At 54.8% G+C, this 10,753-nt stretch overlaps 1 protein-coding gene across 1 annotated transcript; it reads left to right on the top strand.

The window, feature by feature from the left end:
* The first annotated feature begins 283 nt into the window (after positions 1 to 283).
* SPARC (secreted protein acidic and cysteine rich) lies at positions 284 to 9,949 on the top strand. Its single transcript, XM_041482029.1, has 10 exons — positions 284 to 432; positions 6,279 to 6,347; positions 6,523 to 6,573; positions 6,728 to 6,812; positions 7,228 to 7,349; positions 7,552 to 7,672; positions 7,855 to 7,988; positions 8,120 to 8,268; positions 8,853 to 9,001; positions 9,198 to 9,949. The coding sequence occupies exons 2-10, from the start codon at positions 6,291 to 6,293 to the stop codon at positions 9,224 to 9,226; spliced, it is 897 nt and encodes a 298-aa protein (XP_041337963.1). The 5' UTR covers positions 284 to 432; positions 6,279 to 6,290; the 3' UTR covers positions 9,227 to 9,949.
* The last annotated feature ends 804 nt before the right edge of the window (positions 9,950 to 10,753 follow it).

The raw sequence follows: 10,753 nt of genomic DNA, 5'->3' as shown, positions 1-10,753 counted from the left end.
TTAGCATTAGATATGCAGCAGGTCGAGGTGTTAGGAGGTGCAGAACCAGGCTGAGAGGTGGCATTCCCCCATCGCCGTGTGCTGTCAGTCCGAGAGAGGCAGAGAACTGAAAACTCAGTGCAGGCAGCTGCTGTGACAGTGACCCTGCTGGGAGGGCTGCGCTGGGGACTGGTCTGTCCCTGACAGGGACCCTTTGATTTCCAGCTTGATTTCTCTGGTCTATCCTTTGGAGCCAGGCTCAGGGACTGCCCACTGGGAAGCGGAGCAAAGGAAGAGACCGATTTGGAAAGCTAGAGAGGAGGAGGAGGGGGAGAGGCAGAGGGAAACCCAGCCCACCCTTTGGCTTCCTCCTGCCTCCTTCTAAAACTTGCAGATTCCTCCAGCCTGTGCAAGCGCCTGAAGTTCCCTGAGCCGTGCTGCCGGGACTGCGAGGTATGGCCCGAGCTTCGCGATTGCCTTTGCTGTGCTTTCCCTCCCGGCACGGGGGTCCCCACAGCCCCACTCGTGGGGGTCCCTGGCCCGGGGCCCGCTGTCCCGGTGCTGGCAATGCATCACTCGGGATGGGGAGCTGGATGCTCTCCAACCCAAGCGGTGCATTTAGAGACCCCTCCTGACTTCACCCCTTTCTCCTCTTCGCAGCATTTCCCCTTCTAAACTGGCTCTTATTCAATTTCACTGCCAGAGCTTTAATGCTTTGGTGGCATCTGATTGTAAAGGTTTGACTTGCCCTCATTCTTCTCTCTCCTCCCTTCTTCCCCTCTGTGTTTTCAGCTGGTGGGTAGCTCTTTAGTGAAATGCATGACACGAATGTCTGGGCACATCAAACCAACCTGCAGAGAAAATCAGATGTAGTTATGAACAGTCCCCACTGCTCCCAGCCTGAGGTGTGTTGGCAGGTGATGTTTTACTCACCAGAGTATCCAGAGGAAGAACAAAAGAGCTGTCGGCTTCATGTCAGGGGTTTTATTTTTTCAGTGCAGCCGGTCTTACTTCTCCCTTGGAAAAAAAAAAAAAAAAAAAAAGACACTCGGCTTTTTGTTCCAAGCAAACTCTGAAAGCTTTTCAAGTCTGCTGCCCTGGCTTGCCAAACTCTGGCTGATCGACTGTTAGAGAGACCGAGATTGCAGGAGAGGAGGAGCAAAGCTCTTTCAGGGTGTTTTTTTTTTTTAAGAACTTGGGTTCTGTCAAGCACAATTTTAGGTCCCCACAGAAGAGACGAGGGCTCGTTTCCTTTAAAGGCAGCCACTGTCCTTCCCGGCCCGCTGACGTGACAGTCTCACTCTGCGCTTTGTGTCCACTCTGTTGCATCCAGCCAAAAAAAAAGGGAAATTTAACCGGCTGGGGGCTGAATCCCCACCCAAACAGAAAGGCAAAAGTTTCAAGTTGGAGTGAAACCGAGGGTACCGGCAATGGCACCAGTACTCCCGAGTCCTCAGAGACGACCAACTTGAAACAGCCCAAAAACTCAGCATCCCTCCAAAAGGATAAAAGTTAATTGCAGCCGTTTGTTAGGGTCGACCAGGCGAGTTTTAAGTGGAAAAGAAAAGCTGTCGCGTCTGGCGCAGTAGCCGAAGCCAAGCCATTGTCTGCCACATAGGCAGGAGCAGGGGTGCGGGCGGTGTTGGGAGGGGGAAGAGCAGAAATAAACTTTTCGAACTTTTTTTCAAGCCCTTCCTTCCACAACACTCTGCTCTTCCATGACTCAGCCCCAGAGGAATGTCGGCTCCCATGGAAACCTTTTCTGGGTCCTCTGGTCCGAGGGATGTCGGGGTTGTTATCGCTGGAGCGCTTGTGGCAGGGCAGGTCCAGGGAATGCTCTGGAGATGGTTTGCATTTTTGCAGAATATTTATCGGACAGTTTATTCTCTGCCTCCTTTGTGGAGCTGTGCGGGATCAGCTGGTGGCACCCCCGGGGCCGGAGGGACCTCCCGCACCTGGCACAAAGCATCCGGGCTGCTTTTGACATTGCCTTAGGTCCAGCCACACAAAACAAAAAGCTCAGGCAGGACAGCAAAATTCTGCCTCGCCTGTCTGCACAGGGCTCATCCATGAGCGGCTGCCTGCAGCCCACGGCACATCCAGGCTCTTTTCTTGGTACGAATTTAAGTGGTTTCCATTAGAGATTCAATCTCCAACCTGGAGAAACTATGGCAGCTCCAGAACACAGCGGTGATGGGGCTGGGCTCTTGCTGTTGTATCAAGCCCTGTAAGACCTGAGCATTTCTGAGCTCACACAGAGCTGCTCAGCTCCCAGCACAGGGAGTGGGTTCACACAGTGCTGTGGTGTAGCTGTGTCTTTAGTGACTCTACACGGGCACATGGGGTAGGGGGATTTTCCCCCCTCCCTGTGTTTTACTCAAAGTGTGTGTGTGAGCTAAAGAGAATTTCACTTCCCTCTAAACCTTGCATAGCTTTCTGACAGCTTTTTCTCACAGTGTGTGAGAGGGGTCTGTGCAGGTGGCAGGACCAGGCTGGCTTCTGCCCAGTCCCCTGCCCTGCTCCCCAGGCACCCAGGGGAGCTGCAGCACATCTGGGTGAGCAGTCACCGAACGTGCAGGGACGTGTTCAGCGGGGAGCTTCATGGGAACTCACACAAACATCTCCGGCTCCAAATGGAATTTTAGCCTGGGAGTGGCTGCTGAGTAAAGCTCAGAGGGTCTTGCCTGCATAGGGAGGGCAGGGCAGGCAGTGGGGACCCAGCCCTGGTGTTGTGTCTCTGTGGGGGTCACACTTGGTCACCCACCTGCACCTTGAGCACTGTGGCCCCAGTCGGGCTTGGCAGAATCTTTTTCTGGCCCAGCTTTGCCTTTACACTCAGCGTGAGCTGGGGAATGTCAGATCCTCCAGAGACTTGGACGAGCAGTGAGCAGAGGGAGGGTGGGTGCAGGAGACCCTGCTGCTGGGCTGGGGTGCAGGCAGGAGCTGGGGCATGGCAGGGCCGTGCCCCCCATTGCCCATTCCTGCCTCCGTGGCTGCAGTGGGAGGAGGCAGCAGAGCCCCTTGCCCGGGTTAGCAGAGGTGGCAGCTGGGGTGAGGAGGAGCTGTCCAAGTGGCCAGGGAGAGACTCCTCCCCACGCTAACGTGGCATCCCAACGGGCTTACGCAACCCTGGCCGGGCCAGCGCCACATGGACCAAGCTCCACCATCCATGGAGCCTCTCCTGGAGGCTGCACCCGCCCCATCAGTGTCCTCCCCAACCCACAAAGACCCCAGGCTGGGGTCCCCATGACAGACCCAGTGGCACAGACTCTCTGTGCATCGCTGCAGGGTGTGTTCCCCGTCAGGAGGAGCTGATGATGGTGCCACAAGCTTGGGGGGAGCGTGGTAAAGAGTTCCCTGAGCAGCTGGCTTGGAGTCTCTGGAGGTGCTGAGGGTCAGCCTCTGCCCTCTCTGCACCCCTGGTTTTCTTCTTTGGGGTATGGCTGTGAAATGCAATGAGCAGCTGGTGCTGAGGGCCATGCTGCAGAGGTGAACCACTGAGAGGGGTTTGGGGGAGCCCCCAGACTCTGTTTAAAGAGTGACTGGGAGCTGAAGTTCCCATGTAGGATGCAAGTGGGATCAGGTATTAAAAAATCTGCACAGCCCATGGGTCCTGCAGCCCATGGTGCTCTGTTGTCTGCTCAATCCACAGCATTCAGGAGGGCAGGCCTGAGGAGAGGGTGGTGACCATGGAGCTTCTCTTATTCTATATTCAGCAGCCCTTTCTGTGCTGGTTTCCAGCATCCTGCAAAGTGCTGGTGTCTGTTGATTCCTTTAGGATGCAGAAGGGCCTAAGTCCCTGCTTGTTAAAATCTTTTTCCCTGCTTTCTTCTGTCCAAAACAACCCCATGGCTGCACCCTCCTTGCTGCCCTGTGCCCTCCATGGGGCTCACAAAGCAGTGCCAGGCATTCCCAGTGCAGAGCCCCTCAGGGATCCTCCCAAGTCCCTGCAGCTGGAGGATGGATGCTGAGCTCGTGGTGTGGCCCAGCTGCCAGCTCCAAAGAGCATCCTCTTGGATAGCAGGACCATGGTTGCTCCACAAGGAGGGAGACTTGCACCATGGACCACGTTATCCTGATAGAGCAACCCTGTGTGCAGGGCTCCCGAGCTGTAATTTCAGGACTTTTGGCCACCAGGCATTCAGGAATGACCATTTGCAACCCAGCCAGGGGCTCACAGACTCTGTAATGTCCTCACTGCACAGCTTTGCCTCCAAAAAGTTGTTATTTTATAATAAATTTGTTTTACCATCTAAGGCACAAGACAGTTCTGCAGAGCTTGTTTGCTCAGACTTTTTCATGCTCCTTCTTCCTCCAAACACAACACTGGCAGCTCCAGCTGTCTGCTGGCTCCTAGCAAACACCTAATTCCCTGACCCCACTTACTGCATGCCCAGCCTTTGAAATTCCAGGCTTTTTTAAAGCTTGGGGAAATGATCTAAGATGGCCTTGGCGTGGGGTTGGGTTCTTCTTAGTGCCACCTCCCACATGTGCATGCACTGCCCTCTCCTCCAGGCTGGGCACTGCCCAGTGAGCATCACTGAGCCTCAGAGCACCTTCCAAAGCAAACAAGCCCCTGGGAGAAGCCCAGGAGGAGCCTTTACTAGCCAGGGGATACCAGCAAGGGAGGAGATGGCCAGAATCACCTGTACTTTTCCACCTCCCTCCCCAAACAACCCTTGCAGAAAGAAAGAACCAGTGATCTCTGCTGGCTGATGCTGGCAGAGCTCACAGAAACCTCCAGAACAAACCAAAACAAGGAGAAGGGACAGCTCACACCAAGGAGGAGAGGAAGGAGGTGCTCAGCTGCAGCCTCAACAGCCCCAAGGAGCCCATCACCTCTCCCCACAGCCCCAAAGACTCATCATCCCTCCCCACAGCCCCAAGGAGCTCATCACCCCTCCCCACAGCCCCAAAGAGCTTGTCACCTCTCCCCACAGCTCCTCTGCCACAGGCCCTTCACACCGGCACAGCAGCCATCCCCACCACCCCCTCCCAGCCCTCTGACATCCCAAAAAAAACTGCCTTCCATTCCTTGACCCTTATTTTGCACAGACACCCCACTAGAGGCTGGGGGAGGTCCTGAGATTGGAAAGAGGCTGTTCTCTGAGTGGCCAAACCTCTCTAAATTAGGAAGCAGAGCCCAGCCAGGTTTGGTGCCCTGGCAGCACAGCTCTGGTGTGGCTTTATACCCAGAGAGCTGCTGTGCACGAGGAGGAAAATGCAGTGACATCAGATACCCTGGGAGAGAAGAAGAAACCTCATGCAAGGCTTTCAGTCCCAGCAAATCCCTCTCTGTGTGGCTGGCCCCGGGGCGGGCTGTGTGCAGGTGGAGAGGAGCAGGGCAGGGCGAAGGGGAGGCTTGGCAGGGGCGCAGGTCCCCTCGCTGGCAGGGGACAGAAGAGCGGGGCTGTGCCGTGTCCCCGCGGGCGGAAGGGAGCGGGCAGCCCCGCTGGCAGCCGCGGAATGCCAGCGCACAAAGCGGGCAGCTGAGCTCCGCTCCGCCCGCACACAGAGCGCTCAGCCCTGCCAAACAGGAACCGGGGGGGACAAGGACACGGGGATGTCACCAGCTGTGCTCTCCCGGCTCGCACCGCAGCTGGGCTGCCTCTCCTGCAGGGGCTCTGCAGCAGCCCACGCCGGCAGGGTGCAAAGGGCTCATCAAAGGCACAACCCCCAAGTGGCTTGGATCCCTCAAACCCAGCCTGGGGACCCTCAGGTCTGAGCAGGAAAGGGAAAAGCAATAGACAGACCAATATTTTGTGGTGCTGGGGATGAGGGACTGGTCTGTGATACCCCTAGGGATGTCTGTGTCCATGGGGGAAGGGGTTTTCTAAAGGATTTAATTCTCAAGTGCTGTCTCATTGTCTCTCTGTTATCTCTTTCCTTCATCCACTTCCATATTTTTTCTGATTGGCAACTAACATGCTAGAGTTTCATTCCTTATACCTGGCACTCATATCAGGGGATTTTTAATGTGAAAAATGTGGGGGATTGGTGAAAAAAACTCTCCAGAGAAGGAAAGAGCCATTTTGACCGTAATTTTCCTAAAGGTATCCAGGAGAGCAACAGACATCTAAACCCCACTGTCTCATTTTGCAAAATCAAACTAATTTATCTTGGAAACACGATTTGGCCTAAGGTTTTGGCTAGAAAAGCCAGCACTTGGGTCTGTAATACTGAACAGACGAGGCAGGAAATGGAGAGAACGCCTTCCTCGAAGTGTCTGCTCAGCCTGGAGCCCAGCAGCACACAGTGGCCTCCTTCCTCATCCCTCCTTTTCCTCTGCTTTGTTCAAGGTCTGCTGAAAGATGAGGGCCTGGATTTTTTTCCTTCTCTGCCTGGCAGGCAAAGCCCTGGCAGCACCGGTAAGTGCAGGAGACAGGGGAGCTTCTGCTGTTGGAGTTGTTCATATGGAGCAGCTGATGGGGATTTGCTTTTATAACAAATAAAGTACTGAGGAATGAGGAATCATTGTTCCAGTGGGTCACCCCCCTTGGGACTGTCCCGTGGACCTCCACTCATGTGCATTTTCCTCTGCAGCAGGAGGCTCTGCCCGATGAGACAGAGGTCATCGAAGATCCCACCACAGAGGTAGGTGGTTCTGTCCCTGCTCCTCTCCCATCCCCTCAGCACCCACTGCTCTGCAAAGAGCACCTCCAAAGCTCTGGGGAGCCATGGGGGGCTGCTCTGCCCCCCAGGAGCTGGGGCTGTGCACCCACAGCAGAAACACCAACCTCTCTTGCAGGAGCCCGTGGGGGCTAATCCTGTCCAGGTGGAGGTGGGAGAGTTCGAGGAACCCACGGAGGATGTAGAGGAGATTGTTGCAGAGAGTAAGTCACTCTTCCCCTGCCCTCCAGCTGGCAGGGACACTGTCCCCTGCCTGTGTGTGGGAGCTTTAGCCACCCCAAACAGTGAGGGGCTCCTTTGGGAAGGGCTGTAGCACAAGGACGATGCCAGCCTGGGTGCACATTTAAAGCAAGAGGCAGATGGCATCTTCCAGCCCTGGGCTCTCTGTAAGCCCATCTTTGCAATAGAAAAGCCATTGGTGTGGCTACAGAAAGGAGTCCAGGATTAGCCCCAGGGCTAACATGGACTTCTGGAAACTTTCACATCTTCCCAGTGTGAGAACAGACTTGGGGGGTGTCCCTGGCAAAGTCTCAGTCTTCCCTCTGTGCTGAGGTGCCCGAGCATCTCGTGGGAGGTGAGGATGTGGCTGGCTCTGACTTTGCTCCCGTCCTGCTCCAGACCCCTGCCAGAACCACCACTGCAAGCACGGCAAGGTGTGCGAGGTGGATGACAACAACTCGCCCATGTGTGTGTGCCAGGACCCCTCCAGCTGCCCCGCCACCGCCGGCGTCTTCGAGAAGGTGAGAACAGGCTCTGCTCGGTGGCCCAGGGCAGGGAGGGACCCACACGGGCTTTGCCAGAGATGGTGACACACGGAGACAGAGCCAGGATGGCTGGTCCCCATCTGGTGGTGGAGAAGGAGCTATTACCCCAGGAACAAGCTAAACATCTCGTCTGGAGTCTCTCCCTGCCTCTCACGCAGCATCTCCTCTTCCTGTGCAGGTCTGTGGCACTGACAACAAGACCTACGACTCCTCCTGCCACTTCTTTGCCACCAAGTGCACCCTGGAGGGAACCAAGAAGGGACACAAGCTGCACCTGGACTACATTGGGCCTTGCAAATGTAAGTGGAGTACTCCCTCAGACAAGGGGACCCCTAAGTGGGCACAGCCCCCATGTTCACAGCCTGGTGGAGAGCAAAGGTCCTGGCAAGCTCAGGGCTGAGGTGGGAGGGCAGCGGGGCTGTGTCCAGGGTGTGGAGCTGCATGTCCAGATGCTGCAGTAACCCCTGTGTGTGACTTGCAGTCATCCCTGCCTGCCTGGACACAGAGCTGACTGAGTTCCCCCTGCGCATGCGGGACTGGCTCAAGAACGTGCTGATCACGCTGTACGAGCGCGACGAGGACAACAACCTGCTGACCGAGAAGCAGAAGCTCAAGGTGGGGCACAGGGGAAGGGGTCTGGGAGCTCACCCCAACAGTGGAGGCCAGCACAGAGAGGGAGCCCATCCAGGGAGCCCTTGCACCCCATTTCCCTGCTGACAAGGCCTCCCTGGCCTCTCCCACGGCAGGTGAAGAAGATCCACGAGAACGAGAAGCGCCTGGAGGCCGGTGACCACACTGTGGAGCTCCTGGCCCGGGACTTTGAGAAGAACTACAACATGTACATCTTCCCTGTGCACTGGCAGTTTGGGCAGCTGGACCAGCACCCCATTGATGGGTGAGTGCCAGCAGAGCAGGATGAGGACCCCAGAACCATTTCCTGCCTGAGGACCAGGGTGATTTGGCAGTAGAAGGTGTCAAGGCAGGGTGGAAATGTGACACAAGTGGGGATGGCTGGTGGCAGAGGTTGTGGCAAACCAGGCTGGGGTAGAGGCACCTTTGCCTCCTGCAAACTGCTCTTCTGCAGGAAGAGGGGCCTCCCCCAGCCCCAGCTGCTCCCACCTCCCTTGGGTGTGGAGTTTCTCTCTTCTCAGATTTACTGTTCTATGATAGTGCCCTAAAATATCTTAGTCCAAAGGCCCTGGGATGACTTCAGCAGCTGAGATAGCAGCTGCTGGCTTAGCTGTGGGCTGCAGATGGGCATGGGAATGATCACACAGGCCTGTGGGGCGGGGGGCAGCTGGCAGGGACCCCCAGCTGGTGGCTATTTTGTGACCAGCACAGCTGGCTGCAAAGACAGATACCAGTCCTTGACCCTCGTGCCACTCAGTGGCTGATACTGGGAGGGCACTGGGACAGCAGCCAAAGCAGGGAGCTGGGGCCAGCATCTTCCCTCCTGTGAGCGCGTGGTGGCCTCGGCAGGTACCTGTCACACACGGAGCTGGCCCCGCTGCGTGCCCCCCTGATCCCCATGGAGCACTGCACCACCCGCTTCTTCGAGGCCTGCGACCTGGACAACGACAAGTACATCGCCCTGGAGGAGTGGGCCAGCTGCTTTGGCATCAAGGAGAGTAAGTACCCAGGAGGGCAGGAATGGGGGTGGGGGGAGGCTGAAGAGCACCCCCAGAACTCCCTCTGTGGATGAAGCAAAGCACCACAGCCAGCCCTGGGTGAGGGGAAGCAGGGGCAGTGGGAAGGGTACAGGAACAGTACAGGGACCCTGGCAGCATCACCTCCTAACTTTGTCTCTCTCTTTTCCTTCCACAGAGGACATAGACAAGGATCTTGTGATCTAAACGCTCGCCTCCCTGCTCTGCTGCCAACTTTGTAATGTTTTAACCTTCCCACTTCCTTTGGTTTTTAAACTGCTTTTGTTTTGTTTTGTTTTTCCCTGGGAACAAGGTGCTAATATAGGTCTAAATATATGTAGTAACGGTGCTAAGAGAAATAACAGTCCTCATTCATAGCCTTATCTATCACCACTAGATTACTCACCCAGCTGTTTCCACAAGCTCTTACCAGCCTTTTCTCTCTCCTACGTCTTTACTGCTGATTGTTCCTGTGCTAAATATCCGCTCTGCCTCACCATCCGCTCTCTCTCGGATGGACTTCTCTTAACTTCTCACTAACAGCACGTTCCTGGACACTCAGACACAAAACCCTCTCAGCTGATTCACCACCCCAGGCACAGATGCCAGCGAGGGAAGGCAGAGCCAGAGGATGTAGGAGGACTGGGTTCTCAAGCAGAGCAGCTGTAGGTGACATTATGGCCACCCAGCTCGTGGTAGGAAGGATGGAGAGGGGTGAGAAAGACAGAGAGTGGTAGGAATTTGTTTTCCGTTTTTTTTTTTTTTTTTCCCTCCCATTCCCAGGGTTTGAATTTAGCAGTTATTGGGCACAAAAAAAAAAAAAAGATAAATGGAACAAGTGAATAGGGAAGCGCACAGAATTAAAAACAAATAAAATGAAATTATTCCCATCCTGTAAAATCCTCTTCAATAATAAAGGTTTGAAAGTGCTACATGCTTCACCATCACTCAATGACCACGCTGCTGTCGTGTTTTCTGTGTGGCTGCCTGTTCCCCGGGGTGTGTGTGGCTCGCCTTGATGTTGTGATTCAGCTGCAGGTGAGATAAAGCTCTTGGCTCTCCCCAGATCACAGTGACCTTAAGCACTTCCCACCCCCTGCCTTGGCTGTGCCTAAATTCCAGCCCTGCTCTTCCAGGGAGGCTGTGTCAGACTTGGAAGGGATATTTCTGCCCAGAAAGTGGCATGTTTGCCACATGCTCGAGGGAAAGGCTGTAATATTTTTTTCCTGTTGTGGATTTAAGGGATGCAAAGGATGGAAGGGAGAAAGTATTTGGATTTTGCTTTATAAGAGAGAGTCCTGACAGGAGCAAAGTGATGGTTAAATCTCACAGGCTGAGAACTCTTTTTTTACCTCTGAATGTTCCCTGTGCCTTATATTATTAAATTCCTGCCACAGTGTGAGCAACCTGATGAGTTTCTGTAATAAAAAATACTGATTTGAAACACTGACAATAAACCAGCCTGCAATGTTCCTCTGTTTCCTCCCATCCTGGTGAGAGGGACTGCCTCCTCAACACCTCATGGGTTCAAGTTGTTACCACAGGTCTCCCAGCCCCAAAAAAGGTTCTGGTCCAAGGTAAGCTGAGGGGCTTCTGCCCATTCCAGCCTATCACTGGTAAGGGTTTGGGGAATATTGGATGGGAAACGTTGGCAGAGATGGGGTCACTGCAGCAGCCAGCACAGACACTCACATGGCTCTCAGGCCCTTGCTTTCATCAGCAATAAAATCCCTG

This window comes from Pyrgilauda ruficollis, unplaced genomic scaffold (genome assembly GCF_017590135.1).
Source record: "Pyrgilauda ruficollis isolate IOZ18807 unplaced genomic scaffold, ASM1759013v1 scaffold57, whole genome shotgun sequence".
Lineage (NCBI taxonomy): Eukaryota > Metazoa > Chordata > Aves > Passeriformes > Passeridae > Pyrgilauda > Pyrgilauda ruficollis.
This window is presented reverse-complemented; position numbering and strand designations above follow the sequence as displayed.